We start from the raw sequence: 21730 nt of genomic DNA, 5'->3' as shown, positions 1-21730 counted from the left end.
TTAGGATTTTCAGTAAAGCACCCTAGATCATTCTTGATTTGGATGATTCTATTTCGAGCCCTTCTTTGTCTAATCACAGTCTTAAAGAACTTAGTATTACTGTCCCCTTGGAGAATCCAATTTGATCTTGCCTTCTGAGCCCACATCAACTCTTCTTTGTTTAGAAGTTCTTCTAAATCATTCCTAAGGGATCTTTCCAACCTAACATCCTCAATTGTTGAAATGGAATTTTGAATTTGTTGCAGCTGATCTTGTTTCAGTCTAATATCTCTCTTGACTTTCCTAAACACCTGCTTATTCCAAGCCAAAGCTATCTTTCTAACATTAAGGAGTTTTTTTCATAATTGTTCAGCTCTAGACCCATGAGAATGAAAGAGCCAAGCCTGTTGGGCTATGTTTTTGCATGAAGGATGAGTAGTCCACACATGCTCAAACCTAAAGGGCCTTTTAATAAAAGGAGTGAGGTATTCAAAATCCAGGATAATAAGGCCATGATCAGATCGAACAATAGGCAGATTCCTCAGAGAGTAGGAAAGGTATTGATTAAGCCAATCAATACTTGCAAAAGCCCTATCTAATCTTTCCATAACAAGGTTAGTATCCTCTCTATTGTTCATCCAAGTGTACCGCTGTCCAAAGGCAGACAAGCTACATAAGTTTAGTTCAAAAATAACTTGTTGAAGTAAATTGGCACCAGCAATACTGCCCTGTGTGAATGAGAATTTCTCTTCCCTAGACAGGATCTGATTAAAATCCCCAATGCATATCCACTGGGAGTGTGCTTTAGTTTTAAGAGCTAATAGCTAATGCCAAAATTTTCCCTCCTAGCTAGCTCAGGGTGACCATAAACAAAAGTGATAGAAGTAGGTAAACCCTTATTATCCAAGAAGTTGATGTGGATAAGGTGAGCAAACTAAAAAATAATACTAACACTTTGCCTAGACATCCAAGTAAGGAGCAACCCCCCACTAAAACCCACTCTAGGAACCTCCCAACCATCAATGAAACCACATCTATGCCAAATATCTCTACCCTTCCCTTGAACTAATTTGGTTTCCATAAGGAATATAAAATCAGGTTTATATTCACGGGCTTTTTGTTGACATTGTAGAATTGCAGAGGGATTGCCCAAACCTCTGCAATTCCAGCTCAAGATCCTCATGGCTACTGGGGAAGCTGTTTAGGGTCAGCTTCCCAGCACCTATTTGGATATGAAGGAGTAGTTCCATTGGTAAAACAAACAGAAGCTTCAGCAAAGTAACAGGGGGAATCAAGTGATGCACTAAGATTACCTTCCTTTGAGAAGAATCCATAGAGGAGTTTGTGTCTTATGTTCCTTCCAATCCTTCCCAGTTCTGATCTGACTCTCTTCTTGGAGGAAGCTTGATTCCCATCCAACCATTCCTCACAGAGCAAATTTATTGAGGTGCCAAGATCCGAAGCAATTGAAGGTGAAAGAGGAGGTCTTGGGCCAAAGTCAACAGATTCAGAGGGTAGTATGTTGTTAAGCCCAGTATCCAGGCTCACTGAGTGACTATGAACAATGTGATGTGGATCAGGGTCAGACAAAAAGTGAGGCCCATCAAGGTTTTGGCCAAGTGTTTGAAGTCTGTGTATTTGAGGCCCATCGCTAGATCCACCGACTTCCAATCTAAATCTGTCTCTATCCACCCGTTGGACCAAAGCCTCAATAAGGGGTTCAAGGTCTTCAGGAATCTACCCTCCTCCCCATGCATCCCTACGTACCCATTCAAGACGTCCCTCATTAAGTCTATCAAGGTTGAACATCACCACTGTCTCATCACTGTCAATTTCAGAACCAGCCCTAAAGTTATCTTGCCAAATACCATTTATCATAAATGGTCCTCTGTCAGCAACCTAAGTCTAATGAAGAGAAGAGTTAAAAGGGATGGCCCCAGGAGGTCGCATGGTAAAGGTAGCAGTGTTCACAGTGTTTAGGACATTGTCAATGGGGTTAGCAGGGGATTGATCAAGTGAGGGGTTGAGAAGGGGATCTGTGGTGTGAGTCTGAGCAGGGGATGAAATAGGGGAATTGAAAGGAGTGGGAAGGATGGTAGAAGTACCTAAGGATAGGGAGAAAATGGCAGAATTTAAAGTTGCATGTTCATTTTCAGAATTCAAGGTAAGGGGAAACGGGTTGGAAGGGGGAATACTTGAGGGATTAGGGATGTGGGGTGTCTCGGGGTTAGGAAACACCTGCTGATCATCCTCCTCAGAGTGAGAGGAGGAGTTGGATTGGGGTGGGGCTTGATGAAGATGATGGTTTGGATTGTGAAGGTAGGAATGGTGAGAGGTTTGAAGGTTTCCATACTTGACTTGGGTAGTCCATCAGTGCCGTTTGTTGTGAAAAGCTCGGAGCTCATTGTGGAAGTGAGCTTCCAGAGAATCAAACCCAAATTGCACCTAATGAACGCATTGGATTCTGTTGCGTTGTCTGATGAGCATCCTCTCTATCTCATCCATGCTTTCACTGCATTGGCTTTTAGTATGGCCAATCAAACCACATCGGACACACAATTTATGGACCCTCTCATATCTACATTGTACCCAAGTCCTCGAACCATCATCCATTTTGAGAATGAAGCCTGCAGTTAATGGCGTCCAAGGGTCAATCCGAACTCTGATTCTCATAAATCTAATGTTCCTAGGTATCTGATCCTCCCAGTCTACTTTTTCAAAAATACCCATAATCTTTCCTATGCGCTTCACCAACTCTGGATGCTGGTATTCTAAGGGAAGACCATGCAATTGAACCCACAGAGAGACGAAGTTCAACTGTAGTCTGTTAAGCACCAGATTAGGCCTCCATTTCTCCAGTACCAGAAAAGCTCCATCCACCACCCAAGGTCCCTCCAAGCAAAAGTGGTTTAAATCCTCTAAAACCTCAAAATGTATCAGATAGAAAAAGGAATCACGCTTTATAACTGAAACCACCCCTCTAATCAGCCATGTAGAGTTAATTATTTGTTGGAGATGATGGACGGAGAATTTTCAATAATCCAAGATGAACCCAATGGCACAATGGCTCCAAAAATCTCGTTACATGTGAAGGTTTTCAGCGTCAACTTCTAGAACAAGGCCATGCCTGGCAAAAGGCGCTTCACTACCGTCACTCTCCTGTGAAGAAGCATCAGATTCCTCCACAAAGGGACCAACACTGATCTCGAACCCACTACTCTCAGTCTAGCCAAACTCTTTAGCTGGAAAGTGGTCCCCCATGGTCAGCACAAGTAGGAGACAAATAGTACCAAACAAAGAACAAACCAAGGAAGCGAGATAATTTTTTTTTTTTTTTTTTAAAAGACACACAGTCAAAGGTAAGGAAGGGTAGGACAAAAAGAAGCACGTGAGAAAAAGGTTGAAACAAAAACAACACTTTTTAGTACAAACAAAAGGTATAAAGTAAAAGGTGCTTCTATATTTCCACAATCCACCACACACAAGATGGGTCTTGGTAGTTGAAACAGTGCAAAAGAAGTATGGGGAAAGGTAAGAAATAAATAGAAGGATGGTGAATGGTGATAGGAGTATAGAAAGGAACAAAGGAAGACTAAATAATCGGGAAAAGAAGAAGGAGGGTATAGGGTAGAGCGCCGCAGTAAAGAGGCGCTGTCGAAAGCTTGGTTGAAGTGAAGACGCTCTCAAGAGAGAGAACTAGGGATCCTTTTTCTTCTTCTTTATAGTAGAAACATAAAGCAATAGAATTCATGCTTTTTTTTTAGTCAAAGATATATGATTTGAAATTCATTTCTTTTTTCCTTTTTCCTTCCAGCCTTCACGCCTAAGCCTTAAATTAGGAGAAAGTATACCTTGTTTCGGTTGTATATTTTCTCTCTCTCTCTCACAAGCTAGTGGGACCCATCAACTATGGGTCCCACGAACTGTAAGGGGGAAGAAACATACACCCAAAACAAGGTGTATTTTCTCCTAAGGGTGTGTTTGGTTGCTGGAAAACGTTTTCCGGAAAATACATATTTTCCGGAAATGCTAATTTCCGGAAAAGGAAAATGTATTCGGGTGTTTGGCTGTCTCGGAAATCGTTTTACGGAAAATCAATTCCGATGTTTGATTCATCCAAATATTTTACGGAAATCGTTTTACGGAAAATTAATTCCGGTGTTTGGTTCGTCCAAATATTTTACGGAAAATACTTTACGGAAAATACTTTACGGAAAACGTTTTCCCATGTTTGGTTCGGAAAATACTTTACGGAAAATAATTTGGATCATTTTACGGAAAATGATCTAGAATCTGGCCCTAAAAAATCGTCCATCCTTGAATGAAGTTTTGGAGGAATTGGAGAAGATCAATGCTATATTTTGCTCTTATAGATAAAATTCAAGAACCTGCATTCCCTATACATATCTGTAACAATACAAAAATTGCAGCACATTTGGCTCAACATCAAACATAATCATTCGAATATACCCATAATATTTATATAAAAACAGCCACATCAATCGTTCACCATTGGCATTACACCTCAATGGCATACAAAAATGATACCTATTTGTGGTATCTGAACAGTACAAATACATAATTTGGGCAATTGTATCGTCCCAATAATACAAAAGAGTACATATATAATACATTGATACGTCAATATTAATACTACAATGTCTAGTTAATTCCTAAATCTACCATCACAGTCAACATGAAATAAGCAAATCAAATTTGTGAGAAAAAATAACCATCTAACCACAACTTCCTCAACCTAGCATTCTTGGCTAAAAATCCACGTGCCGTCTTCTCATTCTCACAAAGATGGTCGAAGGCAGTAGCGAGCATATCTTCGCTATATCCATCCGCCATCATAGCCATTACCTCATTATACAAAGTTGTGTAATCTACCGGGCCCCGATTAATTTCTTTTAGAGCGACAGCTATTTCCTTCAGCTGACCAGACAGATCAGTCAGCACACTATCATCAGCATTAGAAGCTGCACGCCTTCTTTTGCGGGACTTGGAAATTCCCGACCCAGTGGTGGATGATTCATTTCCGTTCTTCCCCTTTTCAACCACACATTCATCCACATTATCTGCCACAAACTCTGCACTATCCCCATTATCCCCATTATCTGGCTCATTTTCGATATCCACTCCGGACTTAGCAAAGGCACCTGTGGCTGTGTCCTTCCCCACCACAATCGCTAATTCATCGTAAAACTCAATTTTTTTGTTCAGATACTCGGCATGCTTCCGATGTGCCTATAAGGGAGAAAAGAACGTATATAATAATGCAATAATAACTTCACTCATAAATTCAATATAAAAGACTATGCAATAACAATTAAAGCAAATACTCCATACTTTTTCCTACATTTTCTCAGTAATCAAACAAGTAATGCAAAAAAACTCTCAAATAAGGATGAAACAAGTCAATACATTATGCTACTATTATGCACACTTCACTGCTAAGAGAGCCCAATTAACAAAAAAAAAAGAAAAAAAAATAGAACAGCAAGCACAACATTAAAAGAATCACCTTAAAAAGAAAGTATCAATCTTTTCTTTACTTTCCCAACATTTTATTAGCAACCAAACCGAGAACCAAATAAAATTGTAGCTTAGACACATATACACATATAGATAGATGAAAACGCATAGATATGTATAGATATAATACATAGGTAAGGTGACATGAAAGTTATGTTTGGAAAACCTTATAAAAGCAATGGAATCCTAAAAAGAATGACACTATAAATTTCATATAAAATGCAAAAACATATATTATTATCTATATTAAGAAAATATAGTTGGAAGCCATACCATAACTTCTTCTTGGTATGTTTTGGCGTCACAAGTTATCATTTTCAGATTTTCGTCCCAATCGAATCCACTCTTCTTTCTAAGCTCTTGAATAGTTGCCCACATGGACCTTAGAGTCCGCATCCGGTTCTCCACAAATACAGGGTGGCACTCAACCCCGAAATGGGCCGTTATCTCCTTCGCTACAAGAGCAAAGGAGCCGGCCCTAAAAGTATTAGAGGGCTTATTGCCCTTTCCAGCCTCCTCTGTTAGTATCTTTAGCATCATCTCATGCATAGGTGGCAGCCACCTAAATTGCTTGCTGCCGCTAACTTTTTCCTTACCCTTTGACATTACTACATATGAAAATAGTATAGTGAGAGTAGCATTTAGTAATTACACTCGGAACATGAATAACAAATCAAACACACATACAACCACGCTTATGAATGTGCACAACAGAACGGAACATGCTAACTATGGAAATGACAATGTAATACCATCAAATAACAATGTAATGCTAAAAATACTTTTTCATTACATCACCAAAAGTCTATATTACATACATTGTCTTTAAAAAAAACAAAAAGAAAAAACACATTACAATCATAAAAATCTAAATAAAGTACTACTCTCCACTCCTGATATAATCAGACCACATGGCTTGACATATCTCATCTCTCTTAGCATTCCATGATCTACTATCTTCGACGGACTCCCGACGGGATTGTGTTTCTTCTTGGTGGTCACTAAGCTCTACTTGGTTCATTGCATCTTCCATAATATGGTCATTTGGTTCAACCCCCATAATGTGATTATGAACCACACAACACGCTAACACTACTTTCACTTGGGTTGGGAAAGACCAATATGGTTCTGCATCCAACACTCGAAAACGTTTTTTCACCACTCCAAACCCTCGCTCAATGGTAGTTCTCAATGAAGAGTGTCGGAGATTGAACAATTCTTGCGCATTCTCAGGAGGACGATCACTAAACTCTTTCAAGTGATATCATACACTCCGATACGGTGACAATATTCCATTTTTATTACCATACCCAGCATCACCAAGATAAAATTTACCTACATATATTAAAAAAAAAACCAAATCACTACTATGTTTAGGAAAACACATAATATTTATTAAACTAACAAACCAAAAGGGTGAAGTAATCGTGTAATACCATTGGGAATTGAAAATCCCCCTGGCCTAGCAAATGCATCATTTAATACACGTAAATCATGTGCACTGCCTTCCCATCCAGCCAACACATAAGTGAACTTTAAGTCGAAACTAATGGCAGCTAACACATTTTGCGTGGTTCCATCTTTGCGACCACGAAATCTTCCTTGTATTTCAGGTGGCACAGATGCACGAACATGTGTACCATCTATTGCTCCAACACAATCCTAATTTTTGACAAACATAATGGTTTAAAATTACATAAATCTTCACAATTTACAAAAACACACAAGTCGCAATATTTACCTTAAAATATGGGTAAAACCTTCTGCTATTCCTTATCTCTGGAGGTGTATCTTCGCTACGCAGTCTTATTAGAGCTCTATATAATTTCAGGACCCCCCTAAGGACAACTTTGAAGTATCTATGAACAGTCTCAGTTGATCTATAGATCCGACCACCCATTACACGAAACCTCACATTATGACCAATAATGTGCAAGAAAATGAACACTTGCTCCGTAACAGACATGTGAACAGTCGGACGTACGTGCTCCCCCTCAGTGAGGGTGTGACATAAGTGGTGGAAAGTTATAGGCTTCATCCTAAGTTGATTCACACAATGTCTCTCACTTCCATGCAAAACACTATTTATGTATTCCTCTCTCTCGGCGGCATGGTTAACATAAGGCGCCCTAGGCAGATCTCTACGTCTACGTCGTAATTTCTTTAACAATGCAACCCCCACAAGGAGGACAGATGCAACTGATGCAAGAATTGCGGCTTTGGTTTTTTTCTTCATCTAACAAAATCACAAACATTGTAGTCTAAGAGATATGTAAACAAGTATGCTATTGATTACACCATAAATAAAATCAGCCACAAACATATAACATCCAAACCATCACATTGCATTCTATTTACACTATAACAATACCATCACATTGATAACTGCACATTGATATAGCACAATACCATCACATTACATTCTATTTATAATCACCTATATACCCAAAGCACCTTCAATGAAGGTTTAAACACACACATATTGGTCTGCAAGAACATAATAACACCAAGCATGGGTGAAGCCCCAAAATTTCTACACAGAACCCAACTAACCAAATTCTAATAAAAATCACAGCAAAAACCAATCATGCATAACCAGTCAAGCCCCAAAAGAGCTTAAAAAAAAATTCAAACCACAAAGCAATTGGGAATAACCTGCAATCAGAAAAGCCCCAAAATTGATACATGCATCACCCATAAATACACAGTTTCATAAACCAATCATCACATTTCATATGCATAATCCACAAATACACAGTTTAATCAACAATGGATAATTGAAAAAATTAATAAACCTGCAATCAGAAAAGTCCCAAAATTTTGATATCCATTACCAACAAATACACAGTTATAAACAATGTATAATACAAAAATTAATAAATAAAAACATGTAAAAAATTATATAAATATTTATATAAATAAACAACTATGAAATTTATAATGTGGATCGGAGGTGAGTGGATCAGTGAGGTGAGTGAGTGTGTGGATCAGACGTGTGGGTCGGAGGTGAGGTGTGCGCCCTAGGCGGATCGGTGTGAGTTTGAGCAGGTCATTTTCTCACCGTGGGTCTGCGGCGTTTGGCGCGGTGGTCGTCTGGCAGAGCTCGGCGTGACCAGTGTGAGGTAGATCGGAGCTCGGCGTGACCGTTGGCTCTCGTGCTTTCTGTGTTTGGTTGGCCGGATCGGAGCTCTGGGTGGCTGGATCGATCGGCGTTCTCGGATCGTTGGCTCTCGTTCAAGCTATAAGCTTCGCTCGTTGGCCGGATCGGACTTCGTTGGCTTCGATCTCGCTCTCGCACTTCGTTGGCTTCGATCGACTTCGTTGGCGTCGATCTATTCCGCGCTTCGATCTCGTTAGAGGGCGTCGATCTCGTTCGTTGGCGTCAATCTATTCCGCACTTGATCTCTCTCTCTCGTTCGATTGTTTTTTTTTTTTGTTCTTTCTCTCTCGCTTATGTTTTCTGTTCTCTGTTTTTTCTCTCTCTCTCTCTGCGTTTTGCAAGCCACGGAAATGAATTGAAGTGAAAATGAGGGCAGTAATTCATTTCCGTGGTCAAGGCTTCAAACTTCGGTCAACAGGAAAACATTTTCCGGAAAATAATATTTTCCGTGACAGCCAAACGCCCTATTTTCCAGAAATTGATTTCCTGAATTCGTTTGAAGCCGATTCAAACGCACCCTAAATTAGGACGAATATGCTATTGGAAGTTCAGTCTTCAAAGAAACACTTACATGTGAACATAGGTGCCAAGCAAAGAAGTAGATTGTGTATTAGATTCTTCAAAGTGAATTTACAAGTCTTTAGTTTATTTTTTGTTATATATATATATATATATATATTTATTCTTTTACATAAAGAAAATACATTAAAAAAATATGAGCTAATTCAAATCTACGCTTATAAAAAAATAATGAAGATTCATCCTTAACCTGAGGAGTGAGCTAAGGCATGTTTGTTTAAATTGGTAAGTTGAATTTTCTTTTAAAAACGTTTAAAAAGCTTCAATATTTAGTAAATATAACTGTATATTAGTAGATTAAGTTTTGAAAGTTGAAACTATAGAAACTGATCAAAGTCAAGCTAGTAATACCACTCCTAGCTACCATCGTTGATGCATGAACAAGTGATTGATGAGTTTGGGGAGAATTGCATGTCAAATGGTGCGGTCATCAATTCCTATTTTCAGGTTGGGTCTGGTTAAGAGGTTTTTTCAACCCAACCCAACCCAACCTATTATGGTAAGTTAAAAAAATTCAACACAACCCAACTCATCACAAGGGTCTAACCTAACCCAACCCACGTGAATCAAATTGAACTTATGGGTTGATTTTTTTTTTAATTACTGTTATTATTATGAAATTGAGCATTAGAACACCGTCATCACAAATAAAAGCAAATTTATAACCAATTAATCCTAAGCATAATACCAAACCAATATAAACTATATGAGGAGAACTTGGGGTTTGGATTTTATTTAGAAGGAGAAGCAAAAAAGTAGATAAAAAAAATTGTATAATACATTTTCAAATATATATTAAATATATGTGGGTCGGGTCGGGTTAAACGGATCTGTGAATCTTATGACTTGAAACCAACCTGATTCATTTAAAAAAAAAATTCACAACCCAACACAACTGACCAACCCCTAAAAACCGACCCAATCCAATGGATTGGGTTGGATCAAGTCGATTTTGGTTGGTTGGCAGCACACCCCTACCAATTTCAAAATTTTGACAAAAATCATGCCAAACCGAATCCATTAAAATAGGTACCTCAAATCTATTTCTATTTTATTGGTAGTATCTCTCTTCACTTACCCAACATATATCATCCAAACGACCCAAGCATGTCATTAACAAAATCCCAAACCACCATGCACAACCCTTGTCCAAACACAAACACTCAAGAAAGGGGAACAAGGGCCCAACCATGGGGAGCAAATTAAAGAAGGAAGGTGAGAGCTATGGCCATGGAAGCAATATATCTGTGCGCGCCGGAAATGAGGCTGTTGGGCTTGACCTCACTTGGGCTCACAACTTACTTATAAGGTGGACTTAGGATTTCCTACTTTGGGTCGTTCTCGGCATAGAAACTCAACGTAGTTTATCCTATCTCTTTCTGAATCACTGTATCTCTCTACTCTCTATTTTTTGTGAACCTCTCAACCACCCTTTTTCCTTTCCATCTTCTTGTATTTATAGCTCTAGATTAGTAGGGAGACTATGATTACAACCATAGTTAGTGCAATTGGGGGTCCAATATCATCAGTTGTAAGTGGGTGGTTAGGTGGGGGTGGAATGTGGCGAATGTGGCTTTGGAACTTGGTTCCAACTCAAGTAAGAATGCCCGGTAGTGATGTTTCCTGGGAACTACCGAGCATGCTATGGCGTGTTCGGATTTTAGTTTTTCTTTATTATTTGGGAACATTATGCCTAGCAATGGTCAGGTGATGAAACTTGGGCTTGTAGTTTATGAGGGTAGAGTAGAAAGAGATTGGAGGTGTGGGCCATGCTGCTGGGCCTGAATCCAAGGCCCAACTGTATCTGGGTACCTTGGTGTCGTACATTAGCCCCCCTTGATTCATGCCCAGCTACCGGGAAGAATCAAGGAACCAAAAAGGCATTCTCGCTTTAGGAGATTAACAGGTAGAGATTTGGGCGGTTACGACAACCCATTAATGCACTCTCAAAAGACATGCTGTTCCGGAGCGCTAGGTTCAGTTGTCATTATTACCTGACGGTTCATGAACCAAAGTGACGCGCATGTCGGTTGTTATTGGCATTCGTAGAGTTTTTCGTTAATCATGCCTATTTATTGCTGATTAAACGTCTCCCTGTTCTCTGTGGCCTCTATTAATAGTTTATCCCAAAACATTCTTTTACTTTTTCACTCCCCATTTCCTGAGTTTACTCTTTGCCGAGCATTCATCTGAGCGCTTACTCACCAGTCTAGAGACCGTTTCTTCCTTAGAGCCCAAAGTAAGTTTTCTACCCTTTCCTTTTACTTCAGCTTCTTTCTTCGAGTTTCTTCCTTCAATATTAGGCTTTAAAATAGGTTATGCTTTTCTTCTGGATACCCCGGCGTCTTTAGCCACATTTAGGCAAAAGTTTGATATCTCCGATGATGTGGAAGTAGCGTACTGCCATGAGAGTGAAATTGTTCTCCACCGAGGGCATGGTATTGCTTTCTTCCCCCTAATGGTGATTCTAGACGGTGGGGTTAGGTTTCCCGTGGACCCTCTTTTAGTCAGCACACTTAGGTATTATGGGCTGTGCCCCGACCAACTCCCACCCAATTTTTACCGGGTAGTTAGTTATGTCAGTAGGTTGAACCATACCTTTGGTTTACAATTAGACCATCATGATATAAACCACATGTATAGTCTTTGTAGGAATAAGAATACCAATTATTACTTAAAAACTAGAGATACACAGGTACGGCTGATATCATGCCTACCTGATTCAAATAGGAATTAAACCAGGGAGTTCGTCCGGGTGCGCGGCAATTGGTTTACCGGAGAAATTCCCTGCCCCCTCTCACGACGTGAAGTGGGTTCGTACCGATCTTTAACTTAACCGTCTTTCTACTTGTGGTAGTTTTATCTTTTTGGTGACTAATATTGTATCTCATTTTCTTGTATGAATGTATATATATATTCTCTTTGCAGAGGGTAAAGTGTTTGTCCCGGACGTCAGGACAGTTCACATCAAGGACCTAAATTTTATTCTCCGGTTCGAGATATACGTTCACTGGGACGGACAACTCCGAGCATCACATCTAATTCTTGGGGTTGAACCGGTTTATTCTACCTGGCAGTCCTTCAAACAAGCGCTTTTGGTTGATAGCCCCCTTTTGTCATACATAGACGTTTGGCACACGAACTTTCTTCCGCCGAAGTTTACAGTTGGTGAAGCTAGGGATCTCGGTAGGCGATACACTTGCTTGGACGAGCTTGCACCGTTGCGGGACGAGTCGGCGGAGCGTGTGTCCCAGCGTCTCCGAGACCTCGCCCACGAACTTGTCCAAGAAGAAGCTCCCGTCCAAGAAGAACCCGCATAGCCCGAGGAACCTGTTGAACCCGAGGCTCCCGTAGAGGAAGCTGAGCAATTTTTTGTTGATATAACCAACCTTTCAGATACCGAGCCCTACCTTAGCGAAGATATGGTGACCCGGAGGGCTATGACCATAAACTGTTTCATGCCCGATGCGAGGCAAGCCGTGCAGCAGCCACCTCCTCAAAGCTAAGTTCAAGCGCCTCCTCCCCCACCTCCTTCTCAAACCGGATAGGTCCGGAAGAGGCAAAGGGTTGCCGAGCAAACGTCTATTGGCCTGGGAGATACAGCAACCCAGACTCCTCCCCGACCATCCGGCAGCATTATTATTCAAGAGCTGCAAACCCAAGTTAGGCCGAGCGTAGCATCCTCTTCCCAAGCCGCGCAGGCGTGGAAGACTAAGTTTCTATTGGACAGTAAGCCACTTCCCGCAAGTGCTTGTGTGCGGATCTAGGAGAAAGGTGAAGGGGGCTGCATTGCCCAAACTTTGGCGCAGGGCCTCCTTCTGCCTGAGGACGTGCACGCCTTCGAAGAAGGGTCGGAGGAGTCTATGGGGCGAAGGCTGCAATGGCATACTATTGCAGTAACCCTTCACCTACTAATTCTTTACTATCTTTTACACATTCATTATCTTTCATTTACCTTTTGTTTTATTGCCGTACTAATTTTTGTTGTTTTGTTAGGCTGCTCAACTGGCCCATATCCTAGACGATCGTGCAAAAGAACTTGTCGAGGAAGCTAACCAAGAGAGGGCTGCAAGGGAGACAGTTGTTAAAACAGCTAAAGAGAAAGTAAAGGTGGCTAATGTTGCCGAGAAAAAAGCTGCTGCCGCGGAGAAGAATAGGGCAATGGCAAAGAAAAGGTCCGCGGAACTCTTGGCCAAACCGAACGAGACAGACCTTAAGCTAGCTAAGGCAATCAGTTTGAACACTACTCAAGCCGAGGAACTTACCGACCTAAGAGCGGCTTTGAAGGCTTATGAGGAAAAATGGTATAATGAAGGGTTCGTTGATGCCAAGAATTCCGTGGAGCCAGTTGTGAATCAGGCTTGAAGGTTGGATTTTGAGGCCGAATGGTTCGTTGCTTTGCAGATTTTGGGGGTCCCTGAGGACTCCCCGCTAAGAGATCCTGATGAAATACCCTTCCCGAGCTCAACCCCTTCCACGCAGAATCCCCCAGTGCCTATTGGCGAGGAGGAAATAGCAAGCATGAGGGAATTCGTGGAACAGATTGATGCTCATGTGGAGTTAGATGAGACAAAAGGCACCAGCATCCCCTGTGCTTAAGATCAGCCCGGTGGGGATCTACTTTTTCCCGTGGCCGACCAGCAGTAGAATGTCGCAACCGACCAGACCAGACCCTCCGTTCCATCAACCTAATTGCCGAACCGACTCTTTATTGCCTTTATTACTTTTTATTGCCTTCTAATACTATTTCTTTTCTAGTAAATTTGCCTATGTCACCGAGCTATGGTGACTAAACAATTTCTTTATTTCCCAGGGATAACCCGTATGCAGTAGTCGGGTTTGGCAATGAAACATTGATTTTATTTTTTTGTTAACTTTATTTGGATGATAGTTTATTCGCCATGTGTTTGCTTTGATCATGTTTGTGAAGGCTTGGCTATTGCTTTGTTCTGTATTGTTACCTTCCCCTCTTTTTTGTTGTTGCCACTTATCTTCTTGCATGTATGGCCAGGGATGATTTGTACAGTTGGATAAATCAAGCCCCCATATATTTGGTGTTTTACACAACACATATTTGCTTTCTTGTGAAGATGAATGGCAAGCTGCCTCATGCTCTGGCATAAGGTTTCCCCATGCTTGGTGGTATTGATTGAACCGAGAATAAGGTTTCTGTCCTTAGGATTTTTTATAGGAATAAGGTTTCCACTTGCTTGATGATATTGATCGAATCGAGAATGAAGTTTCTGTCCTTAGGATTTTTTATTAGAATAAGGTTTCCACCTGCTCGGTGATATTGATCGAACCGAGAATGAGGTTCCTATTCTTAGGATTTTTTTATAGGAATAAGGTTTCCACCTGCTCGGTGATATTGATCGAACCGAGAATGAGGTTTCTGTCCTTAGGATTTTTTCTTAGAATAAGGTTTCCACCTGCTTGGTGATATTGATCGAACCAAGAATGAGGTTTCTGTCCTTAGGATTTTTTCTTAGAATAAGGTTTCCACTTGCTCGGTGATATTGATCGAACCGAGAATGAGGTTTCTGTCCTTAGGATTTTTTTTATTAGAATAAGGTTTCCACCTGCTTGGTGATATTGATCGAACCGAGAATGAGGTTTCTGTCCTTAGGATTTTTTATTAGAATAAGGTTTCCACCTGCTCGATGATATTGATCGAACCGAGAATGAGGTTTCTATCCTTAGAATTTTTTATAGGAATAAGGTTTCCACCTGCTTAGTGATATTGATCGAACTGAAAATGAGGTTTCTGTCCTTAGGATTTTTTATTAGAATAAGGTTTCCACCTGCTCGGTGATATTGATCGAACCGAGAATGAGGTTTCTGTCCTTAACGTGATTCATTAATACTAAATATGCAATTAATTGATTCCTAATGTGCAATAATGAAATTGAATATAACTGCAATAAGGAACTTCATCATCATATTGACTAGAGCGGTGTACAAGGTTTAGACTTACGTTTCCGTGCACGAATGGTTAGTGGTAAAACTTCTTAAGGTTGTGGACATTCCATGGCCGGGGGAGTGGCCTCTCGTCAAGGTCTTCTAGATAGTACGCTCCCGCACCTGCAATGGCAGTGACTCTGTACGTTCCCTCCCAAGTTTGAGCTAACTTCCCAACACTTACATCCCATATGTTCCCCACAACTTTTCTTAGCACCAAGTCTCCGGCACTGAATTCCTTAACTTTTACATCTCGGTTGTATGGTTGGGCAAGTCTCTGCTGGTATTCCGCTAGCCGTATTGTTGCTGTTCCTCGGCACTCTTCCAACCAATCCAAGTGCTCTAGCATTAAACCATCGTTCCGAACGGGGTCAAATTTTGTAACTCGTGCACTGCACAAGTTCACTTCGGCCAGAATCATGGCTTCTGCTCCATACGTCAAGGAGAACGGAATCTCCCCTGTGGACCTTCTTGGGGTCGTATGGTAAGCCCACAAAACGTTAGGTAGTTCCTCGACCCATCTTCCCATCGCCCCGTCCAACCTTCTCTTCAACCCGTTCAAAATGGTCTTGTTAGTCGCCTCAGCTTGGTCGTTGCTTTGGGGATACGTCGGAGTAGAATACTTGTTTTTGATGCCAAGATCACTGCAAAAGGTTCGGAAAGCTTTGCTGTCAAACTGTAGCCCGTTGTTTGATATCAGTGAGTCCGGCACCTCGAATCTTGTGACTATGTTCTTCCACACAAACTTCTTCACGTCTACATCCTGGATATTTGCCAGGGCCTAGGCTTCCGCCCATTTCGTGAAATAATCAATCGACACCAACACGAACCGGCGGTTACCTGTTGCTCGGAGGAATGGGCCAAGAATATCTAGCCCTCATTGTGCAAACGGCCATGGACTATTGACGGGATTCAAATGACCTGCTGGCTGGTGGATTAGGGGAGCGTGTTTTTGGCATTATTCACATTTGCGCACATATTCCGTTGCATCTTTCTGCATCTGTGGCCACCAAAATCCTTGAGTCATCTCTATGTGTGCTAACTAGCATCCCTCTATATGACTACCACACACGCCGTCATGTAGTTTGGACAGAAGCTCATTTACTTTCTTTGGATGTAAGCATGAAAGGTACAGTCCTCCAAAAGATCTCCGGTATAACTTGCGATCTGCTGACAGCCAATACCGAGAAGCTACCCGACGAATCTTTTTGGCCTCTTTTTCGTCATCCGAAACTCGATCCTCGGCCAAGAAGTCAATGATTGGGTCCATCTAACACGGCCTGGTTGTTGAAATTCTGGCGACGCCGGCCCCAGCCATGATGCAGTTATCTGTCATGCCAATACTTGGCTCCCTTATAAGCTCTACTTTGATCAGCCGAGGAATGTCCTCGACCATTGACGAGGCTAACGTGGCTAGTGAGTTAGCGTGTCTATTTTGTGCCCGACTGACTTGGGCCACCTTCACCGTTCCGAACTTGGTAATGATTTGCTTTGCTGCACTTAGATAGGCTTTCATCCGAGAATCCCAAGCTTCAAAGCTCCTCTGGATCTGATACACAACCAGCCGAGAATACGAATAAATCTCCACATCTCATGCACCCAGGCATAAAATGGTCCTTAATCCGGCACGAAAGGCCTCATACTCGGCCTCGTTATTAGAGGCTTTGAACCCTAATCTGAAGGAATGCTCCAGTCGTATCCCCTCTTGAGTGATTACGACAATTCCGGCTCCGGCCCCCATAACACTCGAAGCGCCGTCAACAAACACCTTCCACGGGCGATTCTTTACATTACTGATCATCTTCCCGTCGTTCTTAGGGGAGAACTCCGCAACGAAATCAACAAGGACTTGCCCCTTTACTGAGCTTCGCGGCCTGTACCTTATGTCGAAGGAACCTAGCCGAGTCCCCCACTTAGCTATTCAGCCCATGAAGTCTGATCTTTTTAACAATGACTGTAAAGGATACTCAATCAGGACGAACACAGTATGAGCCTGAAAATAATGTGGCAGCTTCCTTGTGGTGTGCACCAGGGCCAACACTAACTTCTCCAAAGGTAGGTATCTTGTCTCGGCATCAATCAAGATTTTGCTTATGTAATACACTGGTTGTTGTATTCCTCGGTCCCTTAGCAGCACATTACTTACGGCATGATCGGACATCGAGAGGTACATGAATAAATCTTCTCCGGAATCTGGGGCCGTTAACATAGGCGCTTGCGTCATATACTCCTTCAAATCTTGAAAGGCTTTGTCACACTTCTCATCCCACTGAAATCCCTTCCACTTCCTCAGAAGTTGATAGAACGGTCTACAGCGATCAGCAAATTGGAAATGAACCGGTTAAGTGCGGCTAACATCCCGGTCAATACTTGCACTTCTTTGGGATTGCTCGGCGGCCTGAGGCGATTCACGGCTTCGATCTGATCGGGGTTGGCCTCTATTCCCTGATTAGTGATCATATACCTTAAGAATTTACCAGCCCCCATGCCGAAAATGCACTTCTCAGCATTTAGGCGCAGCCTATGTTGCCTGAATACCTCAAACACTCCCTGAAGATCTTCTACATGCCGTGCTTCCTGTTTACTCTTCACTACCATATCGTCGATGTATACTTCTACCGTGCACCCAATTTTATCTCGGAACATCCTTGTCATCATTCGTTGGTATGTGGCTTCAGCGTTCTTCAACCCAAATGGCATCACGTTATAGTGATAGTTTGCATCCGGGAAGATGAATGCTGTCTTTTCTCGGTCCTCGGGTGCTAGGGCAATCTGATGATACCCCTGAAAGGCGACCAAGAAGTTTATCCTCGAGTGTCCGTATGTAGCATCTACTAATTGATCAATCTTCGGCATTGGGTACAGGTCTTTCGGGCATGCCCGGTTTAAGTCTATGAAGTCCACACAAACCCTCCACTTGGCATTCTTCTTTTTCACTACCACGGTATTTGCTAACCATTCCAGGAAGAAGATTTCTCTTATCACCCTAGTTTCCTTCAGCCTCTGGACCTCCAACTTGACCGCAACGACATGCTCTTTTGCCGCTCTTCTGCTTCTTCCAGGGGAATGACGGGTCCACATTGAGCTTATGGACAATGAACTCGGGGTCTACCCTGGGCACTTCGTACGGACTCCATGCAGAGACATCCACATTCTGTAAAAGGAATAACAACATTTCTACCTTATCCTGGTCCTTCATGCTCATCCCTATTTGAAAATACCTGTCAGTGTCTGGAAAAATTTTAACCTTCAACAGCTCTTCGACACAACTCGTCCCTTCTTTTTCTTGGGGCTTCTGTAATTACTATAAAGATGCTTTTTCGGTGGTTTCCTTTTGTTCAACTTGCTTGCCCTTCCACCTGACCACGGCGACCAGGCACTACCTAGCCACTTGCTGGTTTCCTCGTACTACAGCAACTCCATGCTCGGTAGGAAATTTAACTTTCACATGCAGGGTGGACGGAACAGCCCTTATTGCGTGAATCCACGACCTTCCTAGGATTGCCGTGTATGGGGAGAACGATCTGACTACTATGAAGGTCACTATCACTTCCTTGCCCTCCATATTCACCGAAAGGGAAATTTGACCTTCAGGGATCACCACTCTTCCATCAAATGAGACCAACAGCGTATCATACTTCGTCAAGTCTTGATTTTTTAATCTGAGCCCCTCGAATAGATCTGGGTACATTATATCGGCTCCGCTTCCTTGGTCTATCATCACCCTTTTCACTAAGAAGCCGTTTATCCGTGCTGTTACTACCAACGCATCATCATGTGGTTGGATTGTTCCCTCTAGATCTTCCTCGTCAAAAGAAATTGCCAGCCGGCCAACTTTTATTCTCTTTTCACGTGGTTGTCTTTCTGTGCAGGTTTCTTTAGGCGCCACTGCTAACACTTCTCTTCTAGTTATAGCCGCACCCCTCGGGGCAGCATGGATAACCTCGATCATTTCCAATGGCGGCGGGAGGGGGTTCCCTTTTTGCTAAGCACCATGGCCGATATCCCGGTTACCGGAATCCACTACGAACTCTTTCAAATATCCTGCCTTCACTAGTTGCCCTAGATGATCTTTTAATACCCAGCACTGCTCGGTGGTGTGCCCTTTATCTCTGTGGTATGTGCAGTACAAGTTTTGATTCCTCCGGGACGGGTCACCCCCCATCTTGTTCAGCCATCTGAAGAAAGATTCATTCTTAATCCGGTCTAAAATTTTGTGTACCGGCTCTTTGAAAGCCACATTCACCCCTCCAATTTGTGTTTCTGGTTCCTACATCCTGAAATCTTTCCTTGGTCTCGTGGCAAAAACGCCTTGCCGGGAGCGATTCAGCAACGAGGCCTTACCCTTATTCTGTAGCCGATCATCTTCGAGACATTTATACTCTTCAATACGCCTTATAAGTTGCCTCATATCCTTGGGAGGTCTTTTCGTCAACGACTCTCGTAGTTCAAAGTCCTCGAGCAGCCCCATCCTAAAAGTGCTTGCCGCAATCTTCTCATTACCCCCACTGATTTCATTGTATAGCTCCTAATACCGACTAGCATAACTCCGAAGGGTTTCGCCGACTCTCATTTTTATGGATAACAGTGCGTCCACCGGTTGCAGCACCTAGCTGTACGTCACGAATCGAGCGCCAAACTCCTGGATCAGCTCGGTAAAACTGTGAATGGAACCTTTTCGTAACCCATTAAACCATCTCAAGGCCGTGGAGCCAAGACTTGAGGGAGACACCTTACACATCAACGCATCGTTGTGTGTGTGCAAAGACATCATATGGATATAATGACTGACGTGCTCCACCGGATCCGTTTTCCCATTGTAGGAGTTAAACGGTGGCCGCGTAAATCGGCTCGGCATAGGGGCTCGTTCAATTTCGTTTGAGAACGGTGACTGAGCAGCTTTTTGTAAGGCCCCGCTCATTGCGTCCATGGCAGCATTGTAGGGCTGCCGTTCCTCCGGGGAATCCGAACCATGGTCATCATATCCGCGCGAACGTGAACGGTTCCAACGCTAACGCAACTCTTGGGAGTGTGAGCAGTTCCTGCGTCGGCGTGATTCTTGGGAAATGGAACGATCCCGACGTTGACGGGAACCTGACTAGCTGGACCTCTCCTCGCCTCGATTTCCCATACTACCATCCCTCCTTTCTTGGTTGCCTCGGTCCTTTCTCTATCGCCAACCCCTTGCCTCAAACTCCAAATCCCTCATTAGTCTGTGCAGCCGCTCTAGTTCTTAGTCTCTCTCATCATGTTGCCCGTGCCCCAAGGCACCCGACATTGTTCGGTGAGTCTGGTTTGACCACTCCCCTAGGCCAGATTCTTCTTCTCTACACTCACGTTCCCTATCCTCACGCCTTTTCTGTGTTCTTTCCCGCCGTGTGGAGTCTTGAGAAGATCCTACAGATCCGCTCTCGGTTTGGCCTCCCGAACGCCCTTCAGACATTTCCCGTGCATGAGTCTCAGTCGAACCACAGCTTCGTAGAATAGCCCCACGGTGGGTGCCAATTGTGCGCGCCAGAAATGAGGCTGTTGGGCTTGACCTCACATGGGCTCACAACTTACTTATAAGGTGGGCTTAGGATTTCCTACTTTGGGTCGTTCTCGGCACAGAGACTCAACGTAGTTTATCCTCTCTCTTTCTGAATCATTGTTTCTCTCTACTCTCTATTTTTTGTGAACCTCTCAACCGCCATTTTTCCTTTCCATCTTCTTGTATTTATAGCTCTAGATTAGTGGGGAGACTATGATTGCAACCATAGTTAGTGCAATTGGGGGTCCAATATCATCAGTTGTAAGTGGGTGGTTAGGTGGGGGTGGAATGTGGCGAATGTGGCTTTGGAACTTGGTTCCAACTCAAGTAAGAATGCTTGGTAGTGATGTTTCCTGGGAACTGCCGAGCATGCTATGGCGTGTTCGGATTTTAGTTTTTCTTTATTATTCGGGAACGTTACGCCGAGCAATGGTCAGGTGATGAAACTTGGGCTTGTAGTTTGTGAGGGTAGAGTAGAAAGAGATTGGAGGTGTGGGCCATGCTGCTGGGCCTGAATCTAAGGCCCAACTGGATCTGGGTACCTCGGTGCCGTGCAATATCATTTTTACATCGAGTGAGAGAAAGGTCATTGCTGGCAATGGTGACATGTTTTATTGTGACTGTGCAAAATAAAATGATTTTAGTGATGGATTCATATGAGAATGACATTTTTATAATAACAATTTATCACTTTAACAAGTTGTAAAAATTTTATGCTATAAATTATATATCATATAGATGTTTTATTTCAACACAAGTTTACAACTAGACATGTTGGTTGGTAGTTCTTGACTTCTTGGGTGGAACTTCAAGTAATATTTGAGATTGGCCTATTCAAAACTTTGGCCCACTATTAGCAAGCTAATATGGTGGTATGGGTAGAGGTGTGCATGGGTTGTGTTATGTTTGAGGTATTTTTCAATCTAACATAATATTGTTGAGTTGACAAATCATCAATCAAGCTCAACTCATGACAACTCTTGAGT

General features: G+C 42.5%; 2 protein-coding genes across 2 annotated transcripts; both read right to left on the bottom strand.

Annotated features, from left to right (window-relative positions):
- Positions 1-4432: 4432 nt before the first annotated feature.
- On the bottom strand, positions 4433-8807 carry LOC126718169 (uncharacterized). The gene is made up of 3 exons (XM_050420255.1): positions 8579-8807; positions 5791-6125; positions 4433-5229 (listed from the first exon to the last, which is right to left on the bottom strand). The coding sequence occupies exons 2-3, from the start codon at positions 6121-6123 to the stop codon at positions 4690-4692; spliced, it is 873 nt and encodes a 290-aa protein (XP_050276212.1). The 5' UTR covers positions 6124-6125; positions 8579-8807; the 3' UTR covers positions 4433-4689.
- Positions 6814-8148, bottom strand: LOC126718170 (uncharacterized). Its single transcript, XM_050420256.1, has 2 exons — positions 7259-8148; positions 6814-7179 (listed from the first exon to the last, which is right to left on the bottom strand). Exons 1-2 carry the CDS (start codon positions 7751-7753, stop codon positions 6913-6915), a joined length of 762 nt encoding a protein of 253 aa, XP_050276213.1. The 5' UTR covers positions 7754-8148; the 3' UTR covers positions 6814-6912.
- Positions 8808-21730: the final 12923 nt, after the last annotated feature.

Source organism: Quercus robur, chromosome 3 (assembly GCF_932294415.1).
Source record: "Quercus robur chromosome 3, dhQueRobu3.1, whole genome shotgun sequence".
Classification (NCBI taxonomy): domain Eukaryota; kingdom Viridiplantae; phylum Streptophyta; class Magnoliopsida; order Fagales; family Fagaceae; genus Quercus; species Quercus robur.
This window is presented reverse-complemented; position numbering and strand designations above follow the sequence as displayed.

What these genes read in the sequence shown, in the direction of transcription:
- LOC126718169 (XM_050420255.1), bottom strand. Translation starts at nt 6,123, where the DNA reads ATGTCAAAGGGTAAGGAAAAAGTTAGCGGCAGCAAGCAATTTAGGTGG. An exon ending in CATACCAAGAAGAAGTTATG is followed by an intron (nt 5,230 to 5,790) that starts GTATGGCTTCCA and finishes TCTCCCTTATAG; the next exon opens with GCACATCGGAAGCATGCCGA.
- LOC126718170 (XM_050420256.1), bottom strand. Translation starts at nt 7,753, where the DNA reads ATGAAGAAAAAAACCAAAGCCGCAATTCTTGCATCAGTTGCATCTGTC. An exon ending in GGTTTTACCCATATTTTAAG is followed by an intron (nt 7,180 to 7,258) that starts GTAAATATTGCG and finishes GTCAAAAATTAG; the next exon opens with GATTGTGTTGGAGCAATAGA.